Source organism: Mytilus trossulus, chromosome 7, assembly GCF_036588685.1.
Source record: "Mytilus trossulus isolate FHL-02 chromosome 7, PNRI_Mtr1.1.1.hap1, whole genome shotgun sequence".
NCBI classification, from domain to species: domain Eukaryota; kingdom Metazoa; phylum Mollusca; class Bivalvia; order Mytilida; family Mytilidae; genus Mytilus; species Mytilus trossulus.
In genome coordinates, this window is record NC_086379.1 from 35,321,049 (window position 1) to 35,342,177 (window position 21,129).

General features: G+C 31.6%; 1 protein-coding gene across 2 annotated transcripts in view; it reads right to left on the bottom strand.

Moving 5' to 3' along the window:
• Positions 1-12,983: 12,983 nt before the first annotated feature.
• The window catches only part of LOC134724992 (dynein beta chain, ciliary-like), a 79,060-nt gene continuing 70,914 nt past the window's right edge, over positions 12,984-21,129 (bottom strand). For both annotated transcript variants that reach the window (XM_063588434.1, XM_063588432.1), the window contains 5 exons: positions 20,858-21,085; positions 19,931-20,242; positions 15,390-15,632; positions 14,857-15,045; positions 12,984-13,781 (listed from right to left, as the gene is read on the bottom strand). In XM_063588434.1, the coding sequence (XP_063444504.1) occupies positions 13,164-13,781; positions 14,857-15,045; positions 15,390-15,632; positions 19,931-20,242; positions 20,858-21,085 (1,590 nt within the window). In that variant the 3' untranslated portion in view covers positions 12,984-13,163. The remainder of the gene's footprint in view (positions 13,782-14,856; positions 15,046-15,389; positions 15,633-19,930; positions 20,243-20,857; positions 21,086-21,129) is intronic.

Consider the following 21,129-nt stretch of genomic DNA (forward strand, 5'->3'; position numbering starts at 1 on the left):
AGAAAGGATCGAACATTCTTTTCAGTTTTGGGGACAGGAAATGACTCGACAGCTTCTACTTTAGAAATATCTGCCTGGACTCCTTTTTTTGAAATCTTATGACCAAGATATATCACCTCAGGACGAGCAAAAAGACATTTGCTGGGCTTGAGAGTAAGACCTGCAGAAATGAGCCTGTCAAAAACCAACTGGAGATGATTCAAATGTTCCTCAAAGGACTTGCTAAATATCAAAATGTCGTCTACATAAACCAGAGCAATTTTGTAGTTTAGGTTTCTTAGAACCTGAGTCAACAGATGTTGGAAAGAGGATGGGGCTGAGGCCAAACCAAATGGTAAACGTTTCCACTGATAGACTCCACTGGGGGTGACAAAGGCTGCTTTATGTGCTGTTTCAGGGTCAAGGCCACATTGCCAATAACCTGACAAGAGATCCAGTGTACTAAAAATGTTTGCGTCTGCTTGACCTATGGCATCAAATACATCTTCTAGCCGTGGAAGAGGAAAAAACTTTGGGCATCTGATTTTGTTCACGGCCCTATAATCTACACAGAACCTTAATTCCCCTGATTTCTTCTTACACATGACTACTGGGCTTTGCCATTCGCTATCTGACTCTTCTATAATGTCATGCTCTAACATTTGATCAATCTGTCTATTCATATCTGCTAAAACTTGTGGTGACTGTCTATAAAAGCGCTTTTTGATTGGCAAGGCATTACCTGTATCTATGACATGATTATACAGGTGAGTGTGACCTAATTCACTTAAATCTTTGGCAAAAACTTGACGATTCCTATTAAGAAAGCATTTCAGGAGTTGCTTTTGTTCGGAACTAAGGTCAGCATTATTTAAGTCAAAGTCTAAAAACTCTTCTTCACATTTCTCATTTTGTGTTGGTGTTTTTGGTGGGGACTGGTGACAGGAAGTGGACATTGGAAGTACCATTTCAGGATGCAATGCAGACACAGAAGCAACAACATATTTGGCAGGGAGATAAATTGCATCTTTAGTGGGGTTCATGACTCTAAGAATAGACTTGTTTGTCTCATATAGGGAAACACAACATTTTGCTCCTGCAAGTGACTTTTCTGGAAGAGAAGGCAAGGGTTCTAAAAGAGCAACCTGATTTCGCACATTTGAGATAGTAACAGGTATGTCGGCCTGGTGAAAAGGTGGAATTGTTGTTCCACTAACAGTTCTAGCTAGCCCTGAATTCAACTCGAGAGTATTGATTGTGTTGTTTTCTTTGTCAGGAAAGAAAACAGATCCAACTGAATTCAAAATATCTACCTTGTTGGGTAAAAAAAAGTCATTGCCTAGTAATATGCTCTGCTGTACATTTTCAAAAACATAGAAATCATTCCAATAAGAATTATTGCCAATGACTAAAGGAAGAGATATCACACCTAAAATAGGAAGAACATTGCCACCAACTCCCATAGCATCTTTTAAGTTTGACTTTTGTAACTTATCTTTGCCTATTCCCAAGAAGTTAAGTAAGTTTTTAGAACAACAGCTTATAGCTGCCCCAGTGTCAACTAAGCAACTTATACTTTTGCCATAAACCTCAATTTGAATTTTATTTACATTTAAAGTTACTAATTGAAAAACTCCTGGAGTTTTCTTCTTCATTATTCTTAAACTTGTCGACTTTTTAGGAATAGGGGAGGGGTTTGTTTGTATTTTGGCATGTCCCTTCTTGTCCCCTGAGAAATGCCTACCCAATTTCTGGATAGGCGCGTATCCCTACCAGCCGTTATTTTGTCTGTAGTTGTTGTGTGATTGTTGGTTTTGTGGGTTCAAACGACCTTGATCAAAGTTTGATTCTCTTTGTTGATAGTTTTGTTGTGGTCTTCTATACCTATTATTATTGTTATTTTGATATTGTGGTTTTTTTCTGTCGTTTTGTTCACACACCTCTTTGTAGTGACCTATGTTACCACAGCTAAAACATCGAACATTGTATGCAGGACATTGCCTTCTTGTGCGACATGACTTACCACAACCTCTACATGGCACTTGTGAGAACTGTCCTTCCTCTCTTTGATCCCTGTTTGGTGTTAACGCCATGACTTCTTGCCTTACAACTGTCTTCATGGAATCTATAAAAGAAGAAAGTAACGAGTTAATGTCAGTTGAGCCGGAAGCTGTTGCAGTATTCTCTGTAGTTGCTGGTACATGCGGTACATTGTTAACCTTTGTTGATGGTACGCTGTGATTGTGGCATTCTGTAACGTTGATAGCAATGTCTATGGCTTGCCTTTATTCATTATAAGTTTTCGGATCACTTTGTGTCACTGATGCTTTTAAATGTGGAAGAAGTCCATTTAAGGCAAGTTCAACGATTGTGCTTTCTCCTAATTCTGTAGTCATAGCAAGTCTTTGCACTCTTGTTAGGTAATCATTACCATTTTCTCCAGGTAATTGTTGCAATTTGTATATTAATTTATTTGACCTATTGTTCGAAAATCTTAGCATGAATGCTGCTTTAAGTGCTGCCATATCATCTCTAACTTCTGGGCGAGGGATTGAAGCCAAATTTTAGCTTGTCCATCAAAACTAAATGCTAGTGAAGCAAGTGCTCTATCGTCTTGCAAATTGTGGAATACTTTAAAAGATTCGAATAAATACCACCATTCTACAGGTGTATTGTTGAACTCATCATAGAATTTTGGAAGGACCACAGTTCCAGACGCCATTATATCTAAATCAGTGTTTGTTTCTATATTGTTTATTAGATTTTCTGGTTCTATGATTTCATTAATTGTTTCTAATGGTTGATTATTTAGGTTTTCAGCCTGTTGAACATGTACTATTACATCAATATGATCTGTTGTATCTAGATTAATACAATTTGGTTCAACTGAGTCATAACTTGAATTGCTTATCAAACCTATATGATTCGGTTCGTCTTCTGTTGGTACTGTATCTGTTACTTCGCTAGTGGCTGCAAAGGACCTTGTATTTGGGTAGAAGTTCAAAGGCGTTGATCCTTTCTTCTTTGACTCTGCACTCCCTGGCATCGGTAGAGACGGGAAATTTCAGGGTTCCACCAAGCTGTGAACGAGGTTTTGGGTGTGTTCTGGGGGTTATGACAACTGATTGCAGTGATGATGTTCTTGTTTGTGTGTTTGCTGATGTTCTGCTGCTTGCGAGACTGTAATGAAAACAAGCTTTTAAGAATACAACTTTATTCAGTGCTGGTCGGAATGAAACTGACCAACACTGACGCTTGTTAACAAAGTTTCCTGCTTAGTTTTCAGGTGAGGTTCCACAAGGTTTACTTTGAACGTTAACAAAAGGTTTAATTAGAAAATATCCTTTGAGTGGCCCCTGTCATATAGGGGGACGCTAACAAAAATCTCACCTTAACTTTTCTTGACATAAAACGGATTATTGGGATTCGTAAATAAGTAAATGACCCAAGATTACGTAATATCACTTTGTCCAGATAAAACTTATTTATATCTATTGTCCTGTGTCTTTAGATAAATTGCTAAAGATTATAAATGTTAATTTCTGTGGCTATGAGTATTAAGACATGAGATAATATAATTTACTTTAAATTATACTGATTCATAAATATTGTATAAAAGATTTTCATACTAAAAAGTTCATATATAAAACATAATAATTTGAAACAAATAATACAAATTTCTTTAAATTATTAAAGTTTGAATGCAGCTGTTAAGGCATGAAGTTGCACCTAAATTTTCACTGTCACACTATTCAAGTTAGAACTTTCCAAAAAAGCGGCACATACTGCTTAGCTGTATCCGAATTTTAAGTACTACTAGGAATGCATGTGATTGCCAACTTAGTCATGTTAGTACAGGATATGTGGTACTTTCTATGTATTGATTGATATGATTTTTTTTTGTGTACGTTCTTCACCCTTGGTTTTTAAAATATTGGTCACGTTACTTGTTTAAAATTAATATATAGCCTATACAAATGTACACGACTTTGAAGGAGTGCCTAGAATAGCACATAATATATATAGAGGTAATGTATTTTCGTAAACTTTGAAGAGGATAATAAAATTGAAAATGGAAAACTAATATTAGTGCATATTACAGATTAACAAAGCAATTGAGTAGATTCGTGGTATACAACCATCTTACATTGTACTTTTGTAGTGACCAGTCAGTCTAGTTATTACCCAAATCTCCGAATGTGTACACAGATGTTCAATTTTATTGATTATACTGTTTATTTTTATGAAGAAACTTCCTGATTTATCGCATTATATCTCTTAGAAATATTTAACAAGTTCCAAACTTATGTGCTTTAGAATACATTTTGTTCAACTAAGCCGGTTAAGGCGACATAACTCTTTTAGTAAACCCATTGATAATTCATGATCGGTTTTTCAGTGGATCTATTACTGCTAAAATAATGCGTTTTATGATGATTTAAATATATAGAGAATAATACATGGCAAAATCCGTATCATATGTCGTATCATCCCGAGACATCAATATCAGCCCGAGGGCCCTTAGGCCCGAGGGATGATATTGGTCGAGGGTGATACGGCATGTGATACGGATTTTGCCATGTATTATACGCTTTATCATATATTTCAACAGAAGATTTTTATATTATATGAACTGTTTTCTGATCCATAGCACTGGGTTACCTTCAGTTCTGCTTTTGTCTGGTTTCAAAGCTTTTAAATAACTGCTCAATTATTTATACGAAGCACCTAGGTTACCTTACAATCTGTTGTTTTGAAAATATTTTGTTTATTATTGTATTATTGAGTGTTTTGTATTTTTTATAGTTGCATTTAGTGTGCCAAAAAAATTGATGTTCGTGACGTTACATACCAAACAATGACGTCATTAAAAAATTTACCTATTTTTTTTTTTATTTTTTTTTTAATATTTTTTTTTTTTTTTTTTTAATATTTAAAAAAAAAAAATTTTTTTAATAGAAAAAAAATTCTTCAGCAAAAAAACCCCCCAAAAAACTGACTTAAGTTTAAAAAAAAAAAAAAAAAAAAAAAGGTATGCGATACGGGTTTTACCATGCGATACGGGTTTAGCCATGCGATACGGGGTATGCGATACAGGGTAGGTGATACAGACTGGAAAAAAGAACCTTTATTAGATATACAAAATAGCTGTATTTTGTACTAAATATATGATAAATATATATAACATGGATAATACAACGAAAGAAGTGATTTCTTCAAAAACAGCACCTTTATAACAAAGCTATTACAAAAGGAAAAATATGATTGTGTTGACATGAATATCAATTATTTGGTCATTTTATAAATTTTCTGTTTACAAAACTTTGAATTTTTCGAAAAACTAAGGATTTTCTTACCCCAGGAGTGGATTACCTTAGCCGTATTTGGCACAACTTTTTGGAATTTTGGAATCTCAATGCTCTTCAACTTTGTATTCATTTGGCTTTTTAACTATTTCGATCTGAGCGTCACTGATGAGTCTTATGTAGACGAAACGCGCGTCTGGCGTATAAAATTGTAATCCTGGTACTTTTGATAACTATTGTCTAAGATTCAAACATATTAACAAAGAATAATGCCTTCTTAGCTAGTTCACCTAAATGGACCTTTAGGTTGTGGGAAAAAGGGGGGGGGGGATTCTGATGAGTATGTATAGACACTCAAGTGGCAAGATTAAGGGGTTATGATCGTTTCCCGTAATTGTACGTCGGATCATATTAGGTTTTTACTTTCCTGCGGTACCGCAGGAAGTTCTGTTGAGACCATCTCATGTCTACCCTGAGTGGCCGGTTCTGAATTGGTACCAGTTCGAGCTTGACTGTTAATGATACATAGTATGGCCTATGTATTCAGTGTTTTATAATAAAAAAATGTTAATCTTTACTCCCCTGAAACCAGGGGGTGATGCGAATAAGACCCGACGTATTTGGGGATCATAACCCTCGTTTTCTTTAGGATTTAACCTGGAGGAACTTGAGCATCCATTGCTACCAATGGTGCACAGATTTGTCAGTTAAAACTAGCATGTCGGCATTCTGTAATCATGTCAGACCTCGTCATTCTAAGTGAACTGTGGTCGTGATTTCAACATTATTTATTTGTTTGTTATGTTTTTGCCTGAAAACGGATTCTTTGATTAAATAAAGAATAGAGCAAATATACCAAAAAATAACTTTTGTACAGCTAATTAAAAATGGTTTTATCAGACACAAAAGCAGTTTGATTTCTCTCTACAGGAATATAATCACCGTTAGCTCCTTGTCTATTGATATTCAGCCGAATTTGATGATGTAATTAGCTTATAATATCATATTTGCCAAGTGTTCAGGGGTTTTATATCTGAAAAGTACATGTAATTTAGATTTATAAACTCCCATTTGTTTAAGGATGTCATTGTCGGAAATTGACACTCGTGTGAAATGTGTATTAAAACAATAGATATTGAAGATTTAAAACATGTTCTTTTCAATTGCCCCACAAACAAACTTTTAAGAAAAAATCTATTTGGTTTGTATCGACTAACGGTTAATTTTCGATTTTTGGAGCTACATGCATCACCGTATAATGAACTTTTCTTAAAACATGATATATTTGGAATATACATGTATATCGAACTGAGTATTCACTACGCGTACAGCTCCTTCTCGTTCAATTCGTCAATATTCTAATTTGTCAAATATGAAGGGCTAGCAAGATTCTGCTAAAATACAATACGTAAAATTCGAATAAAATTGCTGATGTTTTGTCTTTATATCGGTACATTTTAAAAGATTTTGATATTAGTCTATGCTAAATTTGTTCTGTATTTTGTAAAAAAAAAAAGATTCATAAATATTAATTGTAATTTTTTTTCTTGGTGATGTTTCTGTAAATTTTTCACTTTTTTTTTACTGGAGATCTCTTTTTGATGATTCATAGTGTATCCTTAGGTATATAGTTAGCTATGTGGTTAGTAGAGCAGATTGACAAATCAAAGACTATACGAAATGTTTAGTCTGTAAGAAATCTAAAGATCCTGAAGTCCCTTTTTGCAAAAGATATAAACATATTATATGAATGTTTGGTTCAATTTGTGTACTCGGATGCTGACGACCCTATCTTTTTTTTAAAAGGTGCCAGTAAATATATTTATATATAATAAGCAAGAACGAAAACATTTCAACATGCATTTGTTTAGCATGATGATGTTCAAAAACAAAGAGAATGAGAATTTATGTACATTTAATATTAAGCATATATATATGTGACAGGATAACTTTTTATCCAAACTGATAAATCATAACTCATTTACTCATTTTTTGTATAGCTATGCGATTGCATTTGTTTTTATTATCATGAAAGGGAATGATATATTTTTAATAATTGTAAACAATTTTTCATTGTTGTTATTACAGTATTCTCATGTAAAACTTATGATTTTGTTAACTTTTACATCTGTATGTTGAATTGTAAATTGTGTTTGCATGAATTAATAGACAACTTTCGAGTTCGATGCATTTCCGTCAAAACTTTGGTTTTAGTGAACGTCATTCGTGCTTTGACGGGCGTCGCCACTTCGGTTCCAATGTTGAGCAAGTTAGTGGTTGGAAAACTATAAAGCTATATTGCACGAATTATTCGGCAAATTGAATTCTCATGTCTTTCAGCACTGCTGTCATTGGGGAATTGTGTACCTACAGAACAAACATTCTTTTTAGTTTATCCATCACAATGACGATCACTAAGACGCTTGATGAACGTTTATAGTGCAGGGATACAGGCGATCCCCTCTTTCTGGTAAATGACGTCATAAAGGCATATAATTGACGAGCTTTTTCCGGTGACGGACAAACTAAAGTGGTCTATTAAAAATTGTGTGGACGCACTGCCGTTGTCACGAGGGTTTGGTGCACCTGATATAATTAAAGAGGTATTTGTCATAATTTATGTAGCTGATATATACATTTATGGGTCATTATAAAAAAAACCATGCAAAACTATGTTTACATTGGGTCTTTTTAAGTCACAGACATGAAAATATATCAAAATAACACTTATATATGTTAGATATGAATATTTTGTGATACACAATAAACAGTTTACAGTGAAATGTCATAAAAACATCCTTAATGTTTTCGTAAAACCTTGAAGATAGCCAGAATTAACTGTTATTTTTTACTATAAATCCTTTCAGACTTGAAATAGGAATATTATTCATATCATTTGTTATTATGATTTATCCCTTTTTATTGCATTTTGATACATACAAACATTTTTTAACGAGTTACCTGTAAGCATGTTATACAAAAGAAAACCAACAATTATGTTGAAGATTTAGTGAAAAAATCGTAAAAGTAAGTGAAGCTTATATCGTAATTGGAAATAGTTTCCATGGTGTACCCTTTATAAAAATCATTTTTTTTTAAAACATTTCCTTATCTTTGAATAATGAAATATATTGATTATAGAAACATGCACCAGTAACTACATATAGAATAGAGGAATGGAGCACTTATTTCGTAACTGAATCTTAAAATACATCTTAAATCATTGGTGTTACTGTCAATGGTGAGACCATTTTGATAAAAATAACACCAGTGACCAGTTTACTAACACCACTGAATATATCATGACAATCAGCATTGTTTTGTGTTTCTTTCATGTTTAACAAGCGAAACATCATATTATTTATGAAAAACAATACTTATTTAACAAAGTTTTAACAATATAATGTATTACATATACACAGTTTTCACAAACTGATGTATGCTGGTAACACCAATGACACTATTTAGAAACACTAATGACATTTTTAGAAATGGATGTTATGTTATATAATTTGAGATTTTTAAGTCTAAGAATTATTTTTTCATCTATTTCTTTTGCCCGGTGATCTTTGCTTTGTGTTCAGTACTTGATAAAGGTAAAATTTGAAATGTGATGTCAATGGTGATACTTTTGTGTCAGTTGAGTTACTGAAGGGTCAGTGGTGTTACTATATAAAAATGCTACATTTTTTTTTTATCTTTATTCATAAATGAAAGTGTTTTTAGGTCGTGTACAAAGGATTAGGTATATTATTATCATTTAATCTGATACAATTCACATATATTCAGTTTGAGTGTATTTTTTAGTTTTTACAACGACTAAATTAAGACAGCCAACTTTTTTACGATAATAAATTCTGAAATTTATGTTTAAATAGAATGCACTGCTATATGAATAATGTCAATAAGTCGTAATTTAAACCTAAACAACAAATTGGAACAGTTGTTTGATGTTAAACAATAATATTTAGTACCTAAATGTATGCTTTAAATTGGTAACACCATTGACACGATTCTATCAAAGGATGACCTAAAATTGTTAAAATTGAAGAAACTCTTCATTTTTCCCATTGCATATTTCTGAATATCGTTGCTACCATACTATAGAATAACGGGACACATTTAAATGTTTTAAACAATGACATCATTTTTCAAAATATTACTTCGTCGAAATTTGCTCTTTTTTTGATAATGACCTTTATATGTTATAATTTATATTAACATATCAAATTTTATACGGAGATGTTGTTTACTGAGCCCAGAAATTAGATATGATCCGGAAAAACTTTTCTATCCTTTAAATAAACTTATTCTAAAAGGTTACCAATTCACATTATGATTAGATTTTTAAATATTGTTTTTTATTGATATTTATGGCAAGCCGTTTTGCTATTTATTCTTACTTCAAGATATCTCATAAACTTTATAAGATATCTTATATAGTTTATAAGATATATTATATAGTTTATAAAATATCTCATATAGTTTATAAGATATCTCATATAATTTATCAGATATCTTATATAATTGTCTTTATAAGATATCTCATAAACTATATAAGATATCTTATAAACTATATGAGATATCTTATAAACTAATAAATTATATAAGATATCTTATATAAAAGTTGTTTATAAGATATCTTATATACTTTATAAGATATCTTATAAACTTTAGAAGATATCTTATCTTATAAACTTTAGAAGATATCTTATAAATTTTAGGAGATATCTTATATAACATTAATGATATCTTATATAATATATAAGATATCTCATATAATATATAAGATATCTCATAAAAATGAAATTATACAAGATATCTTAGATATTATAGGAGATATCTTATTTAGTTTATAAGATATATCATAAAGTTTATAAGATATATCATAAAGTTTATAAGATATCTTATATAGTTTATATGATATATCCTAAAGTTTATAAAATATCTCCTAAAGTTTATAAGATATCTCATATAATTTATCAGATATCTTATATAATTGTCTTTATAAGATATCTCATAAACTATATCAGACATCTTATAAACTATATGAGATATCTTATAAACTAATAAATTATATAAGATATCTTATATAAAAGTTGTTTATAAGATATCTTATATACTTTATAAGATATCTTATAAACTTTAGAAGTTATCTTATAAATTTTAGGAAATATCTTATATAATATATAAGATATCTCATAAAAATGAAATTATACAATATATCTTATATATTATAGGAGATATCTTATTTAGTTTATAAGATATATCATAAAGTTTATAAGATATCTTATATAGTTTATAAGATATATTATATAGTTTATAAAATATCTCATATAGTTTATAAGATACCTTATATAGTTTATAAGACATCTCATATAATTTATCAAATATCTTATATAATTGTCTTTATAAGATATCTTATAAACTATATAAGATATCTTATAAACTATATAAGATATCTTATAAACTATATGAGATATCTTATAAACTAATAAATTATATAAGATATCTTATATAAAAGTTGTTTATAAGATATCTTATAGACTTTATAAGATATCTTATAAACTTTAGAAGATATCTTATATATTTTAGGAGATATCTTATATAACACTAACGATATCTCATATAATATATAAGATATCTCATAAAAATGAAATTATACAAGATATCTTTTATATTTTAGGAGATATCTTATTTAGTTTATAAGATATATCATAAAGTTTATAAGATATCTTATATAGTTTATATGATATCTCCTAAAGTTTATAAAATATCTCCTAAAGATAATAAGATATCTCATATAATTTATCAGATATCTTATATAATTGTCTTTATAAGATATCTCATAAACTATATAAGACATCTTATAAATTATATGAGATATCTTATAAACTATATAAGATATCTTATATACTATAAAATATCTTATAAATTATATAAGATATTTTATATAAAAACTGTTTATAAGATATCTCATATACTTTATAAGATATCTTATAAACTTTAGAAGATATCTTATAAAGTATATAAGTTATCATATAAACTTTATGAGATATCTTATATAACATTAAATATATCTCATATAACATTAAAGATATCTTAAATTATATATGAGATATCTTATAAAAATGAAATTATATAAGATATCTTATATATTAAAGGAGATATCTTATATATTATATAAGATATCTTATATATTATAGGAGATATCTTGAAATTCGAATAAATAGTAAAACGACTTGCCATAGATATTAATATTGATTTTGTTATCAGTAAAGTAGAAACAAACTATATATTATTTTTATATACAGTTATAACATAAATTATACATACATCCATGGTGTTTTAATCTGTCGAAACTGTATCTTGGCATTGCACAAGGTCATGTTTTTCTATGACTGTTAATGACGTCGTTACACTAAATGCATTGGACGTTGGATGTGTACTGATGGCTATTTTAGTCTGAGTTGCATATATTTTTTATGAGTTGTTATTGGCTATGAACTAGCTGTCAGTAACTGCAAATACTACCAGATATATGTACTTAATGTTGTTATGTTGTGGGGATGTATAAGTACCATGCCATGTTCACTCAGAGTTTTTATATGTATTTCTGCTTTAAATCCATCTGATGATTTAATGCCTTTTCGGCTGCTTTTTAGTTTGTTCTTTTGATGTACTGTTACACCATTGTCCCAGGTAAGGGGCAGGTTAAATGTAGGACCTTCAAACGGGTTTAATTCTGCCTCGTTCTATAAGTGCCTGTCTCAAGTTAGGAGCCGGCAATTGAGTGGTATTTGATTTTTGCTGTGTACCATATTTTTTGTTCATTATTTTGTACATATATCAGGCCATTGGTTTTCTTGTCTTGTATTTCCAATTAATTTGACACTGGATGTTAAATATAGATTCTACCGCTATATTGAGTGTGATACAGTATTTATCTACTTGAGACAGTCAAATTTTCAAATTAAAAATGTGAGGCTCATGGAGCGTATTAACATTTTAGAAGTTTACTGTCTTGAGTGGATAAATACCGTATTACACGAGATTTGGTAGTGTAATCTGTTTCTCTAATGATTTTTTAGACGATATGCAGACAATCATTATCCTATTTTTAGTACGATCTGCAAAAAAGATGTGTTTATTCTATGTGGCATTGTCAGGCATGGTTATGGTTGCCTTTCTTCATGGCATCATATTAGGAATTTCAGAGAACATTTGATGTCATAATAGAGTTTTGATCAATAAAGAAATGAGATCAAATGAACCGCACTTTGATTTAATATAAAAAAAAACAGGTCAGGAAAAGTATAACTCAGGAAAGAATTAGAGAAATAGTCATTCATCCATCCATCTATGCACAGGTGTAGTGTATTTTAACATATCCCAATAATTCTGCAACAAAATTGCTAAGGCTGTGTGAAGTTGATTGAGCTCTTGATCTGAATTGAAGGTCCCACTGTGGCTTTAGGTTATGCAAACATTGTAGGTACATGAAAATTGAATCCTGTAACACACAAATGTCTCATATCAACAACTTCAAAACATATTTTAGATCATTTTTAATTCACACAACACTCCCCTGTAAAAATTCCATAACTGAACAACATTGCTTTAAAATGTAACTAAGATCCTTTTCAAAATGAACAGAAAACAAATTTAAAACATAACATATATTACTGGTAAAAAAAAAAAAAAAAATTAAAATTATAAAAGATCTACAGATTGAAATCTAACTATCAAAACTACTCTAATCTTTATAGTTCTTTCATGTATTTATATATACTTAGATATTTTGATTGTTTGCAAACAAGTTATATCTGACACATCTAATAAATACTGGAATATTATAATCCTTTCCCACATTTTGTTTTAAACTTGAAGTAGTAAAGCAACTCCACCAAGAATCCATTTACTAGACTTTTCTTTGGACTTTAGGTTAAAGGTCCAGACATATGTTGGACCTCTGGTCTTTGTTTTGTAGACTGGGCATTCATAAATGTTTCTTGTTTCCATCCTGTCTACTGGAATTGCTCTAATGAAAATTACTGGCACAGGGGGAGCTAACTCTTTCAGACGGGCTTCATTAATCATCCCAGTTTGTATGTCCCATCGTGCACCTTCCATAAACAGTCCATGGACATATGCCCCTTCTCTTGGTGGTCCCGCCATATCTTCACGGCTCTTTTTGGTGACATCACACTGCAGAGTCATACGGTCCAATGGCCATTCGTTCTTCCTTGCCATCTGCTGCATGATGGCTGTAAGGAATGACTGTGGATTGAATAGTCCACCAAGCCAAACTGCAGCAGGAAGAATAAAGTCTGAGGACCAGGTCTCCAGCTCTTTAATTCTTTGTAATAGGTCTGCATACCATGCGGCAAGACCATATAACGATGGATAGGCCTTACCATGCCAACTAAATGGCACTTGGTCCAAAAACAATGAATTACTAAGATCTTCCATATCAGCAGAAATGGTCAGTTCACCCTGAAAATAAATTTAAGATTAGAAATATTTTCTTCAAGCTTCAGAATTATAAAATTATTAAAAGCTGTACTGTTATCTTTAGTTTCTTTCATCCACTTGTTTGATTTCTAGTGAATGGTTATGTGATTGGCAATCATACCACCCTATAAGTCCCGAGTTTATATATAAAAAAACTTTTCTTATGCCTGGAGAGATGTCTTGGTACGATATTTGGACTATGATGGAAAATGATGTAAAATAATCCACATAGGAATGACAATCTAAAAGTCTTTTTGAAGTACACTTGAACTTAACTATGTTCTGTAAATATTGAAACAATCTATAATGTATCACTGGTATGCTTAACTTATGTAAAACTCCTATTTAACTGTCACATACCAAGTTGAACTAGTTACATATAGCAGAGCAAGGTAAATTCTAGTACATTAAATTGTTCATGACTTACGATCAATCTTAGTCATAAGTTTTTTTGTGAAACCAACTCAAATTTTACGCCCCACCTACAATAGTAGAGGGGCATTATGTTTTCTGGTCTGTGCCTCCGTTTTTCCATCCGTTCCTTCGTCTGTGCGTCCGTTCGTCCTGCTTCAGGTTAAAGTTTTTGGTCAAGGTAGTTTTTGATGAGGTTGAAGTCCAATCAACTTGAAACCTAGTACACATGTTCCCCAAGATATGATCTTTCTAATTTTAATGCCAAATTAAAGTTTTGACCCTAATTTCATGGTCCACTGAACAAAGAAAAAGATAGTACGAAGCTCAGGTTAAAGTTTTGGTTAAAGTTTTTGGTCAAGGTAGTTTTTGATGAAGTTGAAGTCCAATCAACTTGAAACTTAGTACACATGTTCACTATGAAATGATCTTTCTAATTTTAATGCCAAATTAAAGTATTGACCTCAATTTCACGATCCACTGAACATGTAAAATGATAGTGCGAGTGGGGCATCCGTGTACTATGGACACATTCTTGTTTAGTCTGTTTTGATTACAGGTATCAGAGCCTTTTATGCATTGTAAGAATGTTGCTTAATTCTTTAATAAGCATATCTTCTCTTATTTGTTCTATGCAAATTTATACCTTCAATCCTAAATCTAGTTCCTTTAACGATCTTCTGATCTCTGCTGATAGATTGTTCATACGCTCACACTCCTGGAAAGCTACAACAACATATGGTGTTCTCTCCTCCACTGGTACTCTACCCATCAAATCTAACATGTTAAATTCGTCTGGTAATTTCTCAATTATGTCATCCAGAGTTCCTTTGATCTAAATCCAAAAAATCATTTTGTGATCAACTGCAATATTTAATTTTTTAGACACTATGTTTTTCAGCTAGGGTTAAATAAAACAAAAACAATTCTTTCCAAATAAACCCTTTTAAAAGATCTTAAAACACATCTTTTTGTTTTTGGCCTTATGAATGCTATATAGCGTACAAATTAAGCAAAAACAAAATAGACACATTTGATTTAGTACATGTTTAATTGATATTTAGTATTTAAATAGATAGAATTGTAGGGTGTCTTCTTTACTGACTGATTGCTGAAGGTATTATATAATAATATGAAATGTTATTAAATGTTAATATTGTTTTAATATATACTACAAACCTTATCTTCCCTGCTTGTACCTGTAGCCCCTGCAGTCCCAACATCTCTTGGCTGCATCTCAAATACAGTTTTGAACAGATTCTCTGATGTTGTCGTCAGAAATTCTATCTCTGCATTAGGATGGAGACCATAAAGATAGGGGCTCTCTGTGGGGAGGCACTCATCAACATAGTTATGATATCCTTTGTAGTCGGAGTTTGGTGGTAAGGGAAATCCTGGGGCTAAATAAAGCTCTCCATCTAGCTAAAAATTAAAAAAAATCTACTTATTACAACTTTACAAAACTTACTTAATTCAAGACAAGAGTGCACACACTGAAATGTTTCGCCTTCTTTGCTTATCATTGATATTATGTTGATAGTCCAAAATATAAAGCTTTATTACAACTGTCACATAAATTCACATTAACCAAGAAAACTAAACATTGACCAATGAACCATGAAAATGAGGTCAAGATCAGATGAACCACACCAGGCAGGCATGAGCAGCTAACAATTCTTCCATACATCAAATATAGTTGATCAATTGCTTATAGTTTAAGAAAAACAGACCAAAACACAAAAACTTAACACTGTGCAATGAACCGTGAAAATGAGGTCAAGGTCAAATAAAACCTGTGCGACTGATATATAGATCATAAAATATTTCTATACACCAAATATAGTTGACCTAATGCATATCTATAATACTGAAATAACGAGGTCCAATTTATCAGCCGTCATCAGGTAAAAACGACAAATCAAAGAATTCAACTTCATATAAAGCTAATATAGGACAATGGTGTTGATTAAAAATTACACCACTCCAGACCCTTTTGTTTTCCACGTAATTAATATTGCCATAATTAACAAGTTCTGGGTCGAATCCGATACCGATTCCAATAGTATATTCATCTGTTACCTATAACCTTATCTGTACGTTCCACATCTGGCAGGCGCACCACCAAACGGTGTATTTAGGATTTTGCTATATACACGGGTCATCAGCTGCGGGTCATAGTCACAGGGTTGACACTTCTAAATTCAATCATTGTCACATTGTTCCCTACTGTAGTATTTTAATCAGTATGACTTTCTAAGATGACAATATGAATACTAAAAATCTGGACTTAAAATAAGGCGTATAGGTAGTTTTCAATTTGATAGCCAGCATGACGTAAAACAGCCAATTAAAGGATCCAACTTTATCTATAACTAATATAGGACAAAGCTGTTGATTAAAAAATACTTCATTCCAGGCCCTTTTGTTTTCCAAATAATCAATATTACCAATTATAATTGATAAGTAACAGTGCATCTTAATCATGTTAATGACTTAATCAGATAACAAAACCAATTCTAAAATAAGGCTTACCCATAGTTATATACTTTTATTCAGTCATGGACCCGCGATATCACGGGTGTGTTCTAGTAGTATTAGAAAATGAGACCAAAACTCAAAAACTTAACTTTGACCAATGAACCATGAAAATGAGGTCAAGGTCAGATGACACCTGTCAGCTAGACATGTACACCTTACTATCATTCAATACACTAAATATAGTAGACCTATTGCATATAATATAAGAAAAACAGACCAAAACACAAAAACTTAACAATAACCACTGAACCATGAAAATGAATTCAAGGTCAGATGACACCTGCCAGTTGGACATGTACACCTGACAGTCGTTCCATACACCGATTACACTAGACCTACTGCTTATAGTATCTGATATATGGAATTGACTTTTTTTTCAAGTAGTCACTGAACCATAAAAATGAGGTGAAGGACATTGGACATGTGACTGACAGAAACTTCGTAACATGAGGCATCCATATATAAAGAATGAAGGCATCCAAGTCTTCCACTTTCTAAAGTATTAAGCTTTTAAGAAGTTAGCTAACGCCACCGACGGATCACTATCCCTATGTCGAGCTTTTTGCGACAAAAGTCGCAGGCTCGACAAAAAAATGACCTGAAAAGGTCCATATTGTTACTGTCAGCCACCCCTATCCTAACTAAAATATTTACTTTAAAGATAATAAGAAAAAACTATAAATACACAAAAGCATAGGGTTCCTTTCAGTTATCTAAAGAATAGCATTTTCCTTATTCTTATGAATATGATTTAAATAATAATGTAAATAAGTACATCTGTGGAAGAAATAAAATAGGTGCCATTAAAAATTATGCAAATTAAAACAATGCCATCAATTGATTTTTTTTTAAATTAAACGTTTTATAGTAAACAAAATCAGATGCTCCACAGGGCACAGCTTTATACGACCGCAGAGGTTGAATCCTGAACGGTTGGGGCAAGTACGGACACAACATTCAAGCTGGATTCAGCTCTAAATTTGGATTGTGATTAAATAGTTGACACAGCATAGGTTTCTGACACAGAATGAATGTGGTCTAATAAACTTAAAATTTTTGTTTTGCCTTTGAGCAATTCACTATGCTGTTGAATATTAATCCTCTCAAAAAAATGTTTGAAGAAATTTTCTTTTTATTTATGAAATTTCAAATGAGAAAAGTTGAACCCCCCCCCCCCCCCCCCCCTCAATTTTTTTTTCACATCCCCTTTTCTTTTATTCCAAACCCGATCTCAATTCAAATTTCTTATGGAGTTTGCAACAATAATTACTCATTTAAATACATCATAAAATATTAAAATGTAAAAAAAGTGCTTGTTATCACTGAATGGTAAAGATTGTTTTAATTTATTAGTTGGTAGTAAAAGTGAATATACATTGTATATTGTATAAAACAATGATTTAAGTTGATTCAACTACTATTCTGGACAAAGAAAGATAACTCCAATTGAAATTGTGCAATTAGATATTACTTGCTATTGCGCAATTCTGTGCAATTGAAAATACTTGCTATTGCACAATACTGTGCAATTGAAGATTTCTTGCTATTGCGCAATACTGTGCAATTGAAAATTTCTTGCTTTTGCACAATACTGTGCAATTGAAGATTTCTTGTTATTGCTGAGTACTGTGCAATTGAAAATTTCTTGCTATTGCACAATACTTAATATAATAATTTTAGATCCTGATTTGGACCAACTTGAAAACTGGGCCCATAATCAAAAATCTAGGTACATGTTTGGATTCAGCATATCAAAGAACCCCAAGAATTCAATTTTTGTTAAAATCAAACTAAGTTTAATTTTGGACCCTTTGGACTTTAATGTATACCAATTTGAAAACAGGGCCAAAAATTAAGAATCTACAAACACAGTTAGATTTGGCATATCAAAGAACCCCATTTATTCAATTTTTGATGAAATCAAACAAAGTTTAATTTTGGACCCCGATTTGGACCAACTTGAAAACTGGACCAATAATAAAAAATCTAAGTACATTTTTAGATTCAGCATATCAAAGAACCCCAAGGATTCAATTTTTGTCAAAATCAAACTAAGTTTAATTTTGGACCCTTAATGTAGACCAATTTGAAAACGGGACCAAAAATTAAGAATCTACATACACAGTTAGATTCGGCATATCAAAGAACCCCAATTACTAAATTTTTGATGAAATCAAACAAAGTTTAATTTTGGACCCTTTGGGCCCCTTATTCCTAAACTGTTGGGACCAAAACTCCCAAAATCAATACCAACCTTCCTTTTATGGTCATAAACCTTGTGTTTAAATTTCATAGATTTCCATTTACTTATACTAAAGTTATTGTGTGAAAACCAAGAAAATGCCTATTTGGGCCCTTTTGGGCCCCTAATTCCTAAAATGTTGGGATCAAAACTCCCAAAAATCAATCCCAACCTTACTTTTGTGGTCATAAACCTGGTGTTAAAATTTCATAGATTTCTATTCACTTTTACTAAAGTTAGAGTGCGAAAACTAAAAGTAGTCGGACGACGACAACGCTGACGACGCCAACGTGATAGCAATATACGACGAAAAAAATTTCAATTTTTGTGGTCGTATAAAAATCATATAGTACTTTTATTCTTTCCAAGATATGAAATTCAATGCAACTATAACTAATTGTAACCAAAATGATTTCGTGATAACATGGATTAAATAATTTTGTGACATAAAAAATTGTCATGTGTACAACTACCACACAAATAAATATAAAATGTGACAATGATCATTTTGTCACCACATCCCCACCCTCACCTTTCTTGAAGGCTTTTTTTTATACTCAAATGATTACATAATAAACCACCCAATGTTTTCATAACAACTACTGTAAACCAACTTATTTTAGCAATAATTATATATGTAAAACTGAGATCTTTCCTTATTCAGGTAAATCGGAAAATTGCTATATCAAACTGCCTGGAAAAGGGATAGAACGGGCTTTATGCAAAATAAAGTATCTGCAGAAATAATTTGGTTTAAAGTAAATTTTACTTCAAAAGATACTCTTAAATATGCGGTATGGGCTTTGTTCATTGTTGAAGGCCGTATGGTGACCTATAGTTGTTAATTTCTGTGTCATTTTGGTCTCTTGTGGAGAGTTGTCTCATTGGCAATCACATCATATCTTCTTTTTTTTAATATATATATGCATTATAAAATTACCATATCTGGATGCATATAAACTTCTAAGTAAGTCTTGACTAATCTTCTATCCCAGTCATCTGTGATGTGACCTCCGTACATAATCTCACCAAACAAGTATCTCAGGTCCTCCCAAGGAACTTTGGTATTAGCCTCAAGATAGTTGTACAAGACCATAGCACTAATAGTTAAATCTCCTGTGTTGAAGGGATAAATCCTGTTCCAGCCCTGAGGACCAAACTTACGTCTCTCAGAAACTACAGCATGGAAGTAACATAAAGAGAAAAGAATGCTCTTGAATTCATTCTCTTTTGCACACATTTCCATGGTCTCCTGATAAAATCAAAAGCAAACATAAAGGGTTACAATAGCATAGAAATTCCAGTTATTTACTTGTTTAATGATTGGTGTCAGGGTTTGGCAATACTTCTGGTCATTTTCCATTATATCAACTATTCCAACATTTCTATTAGGTTTTATGTTTCAAATATTTCTGCTTCAATTATCACTGAAGAAGCATGAATTTTGAAATGCCTTTTAGTTGCAGTATAATTGGTATTGTTTATTGCGAATCTTTGACACATTTTTCAACATTTATTTTAATTGTGCAACCTAGCAAGTTCATGTACTGACATATCTTTTACACATTGTCTTCTTATATCACGTACAGGTACTTACAAAAAGGATGTAACTATAACTTTGCTTTGCTGTCCATTTAATAAATCACAATGTTCAATATGTGTTTACAATGTTCAAACTTTAAATAAGTTCATTCTTCATTTCCTCAAAAAAATGAAATGCTGCCAACTGTATCATGTGTATATTACTCCCAAACATAAAATTTATTTCATAAATCAATGATCTCATTTGCATTTTGCATCAAAACTTAAACATTTTCAAACAACTTTTCAACATTATTCATTAAATCAGATTTTGATTTAAATATACCTGATCAAAGTTATCCAGAGCCTGGTGAAGATTGGCCACCATTCCAGTGGGAGGTTCATTGGTGATTTTGATGGATATCTCCAGTATCCCCTGTGGTATAATATGTGATAGTACTGTAGGTGCAGGCTCAGCACTGATGTATACTCTGTAGCTAGCATGGCATTCATCTGTGTAACTCTCTAACTTCTTCTCTAATGTTGGTAACCATCTCTCAACCAAATGAATATTCTGTGAATAATTGTATTTGTTATCTTATTAATGTGTTTGCTAAA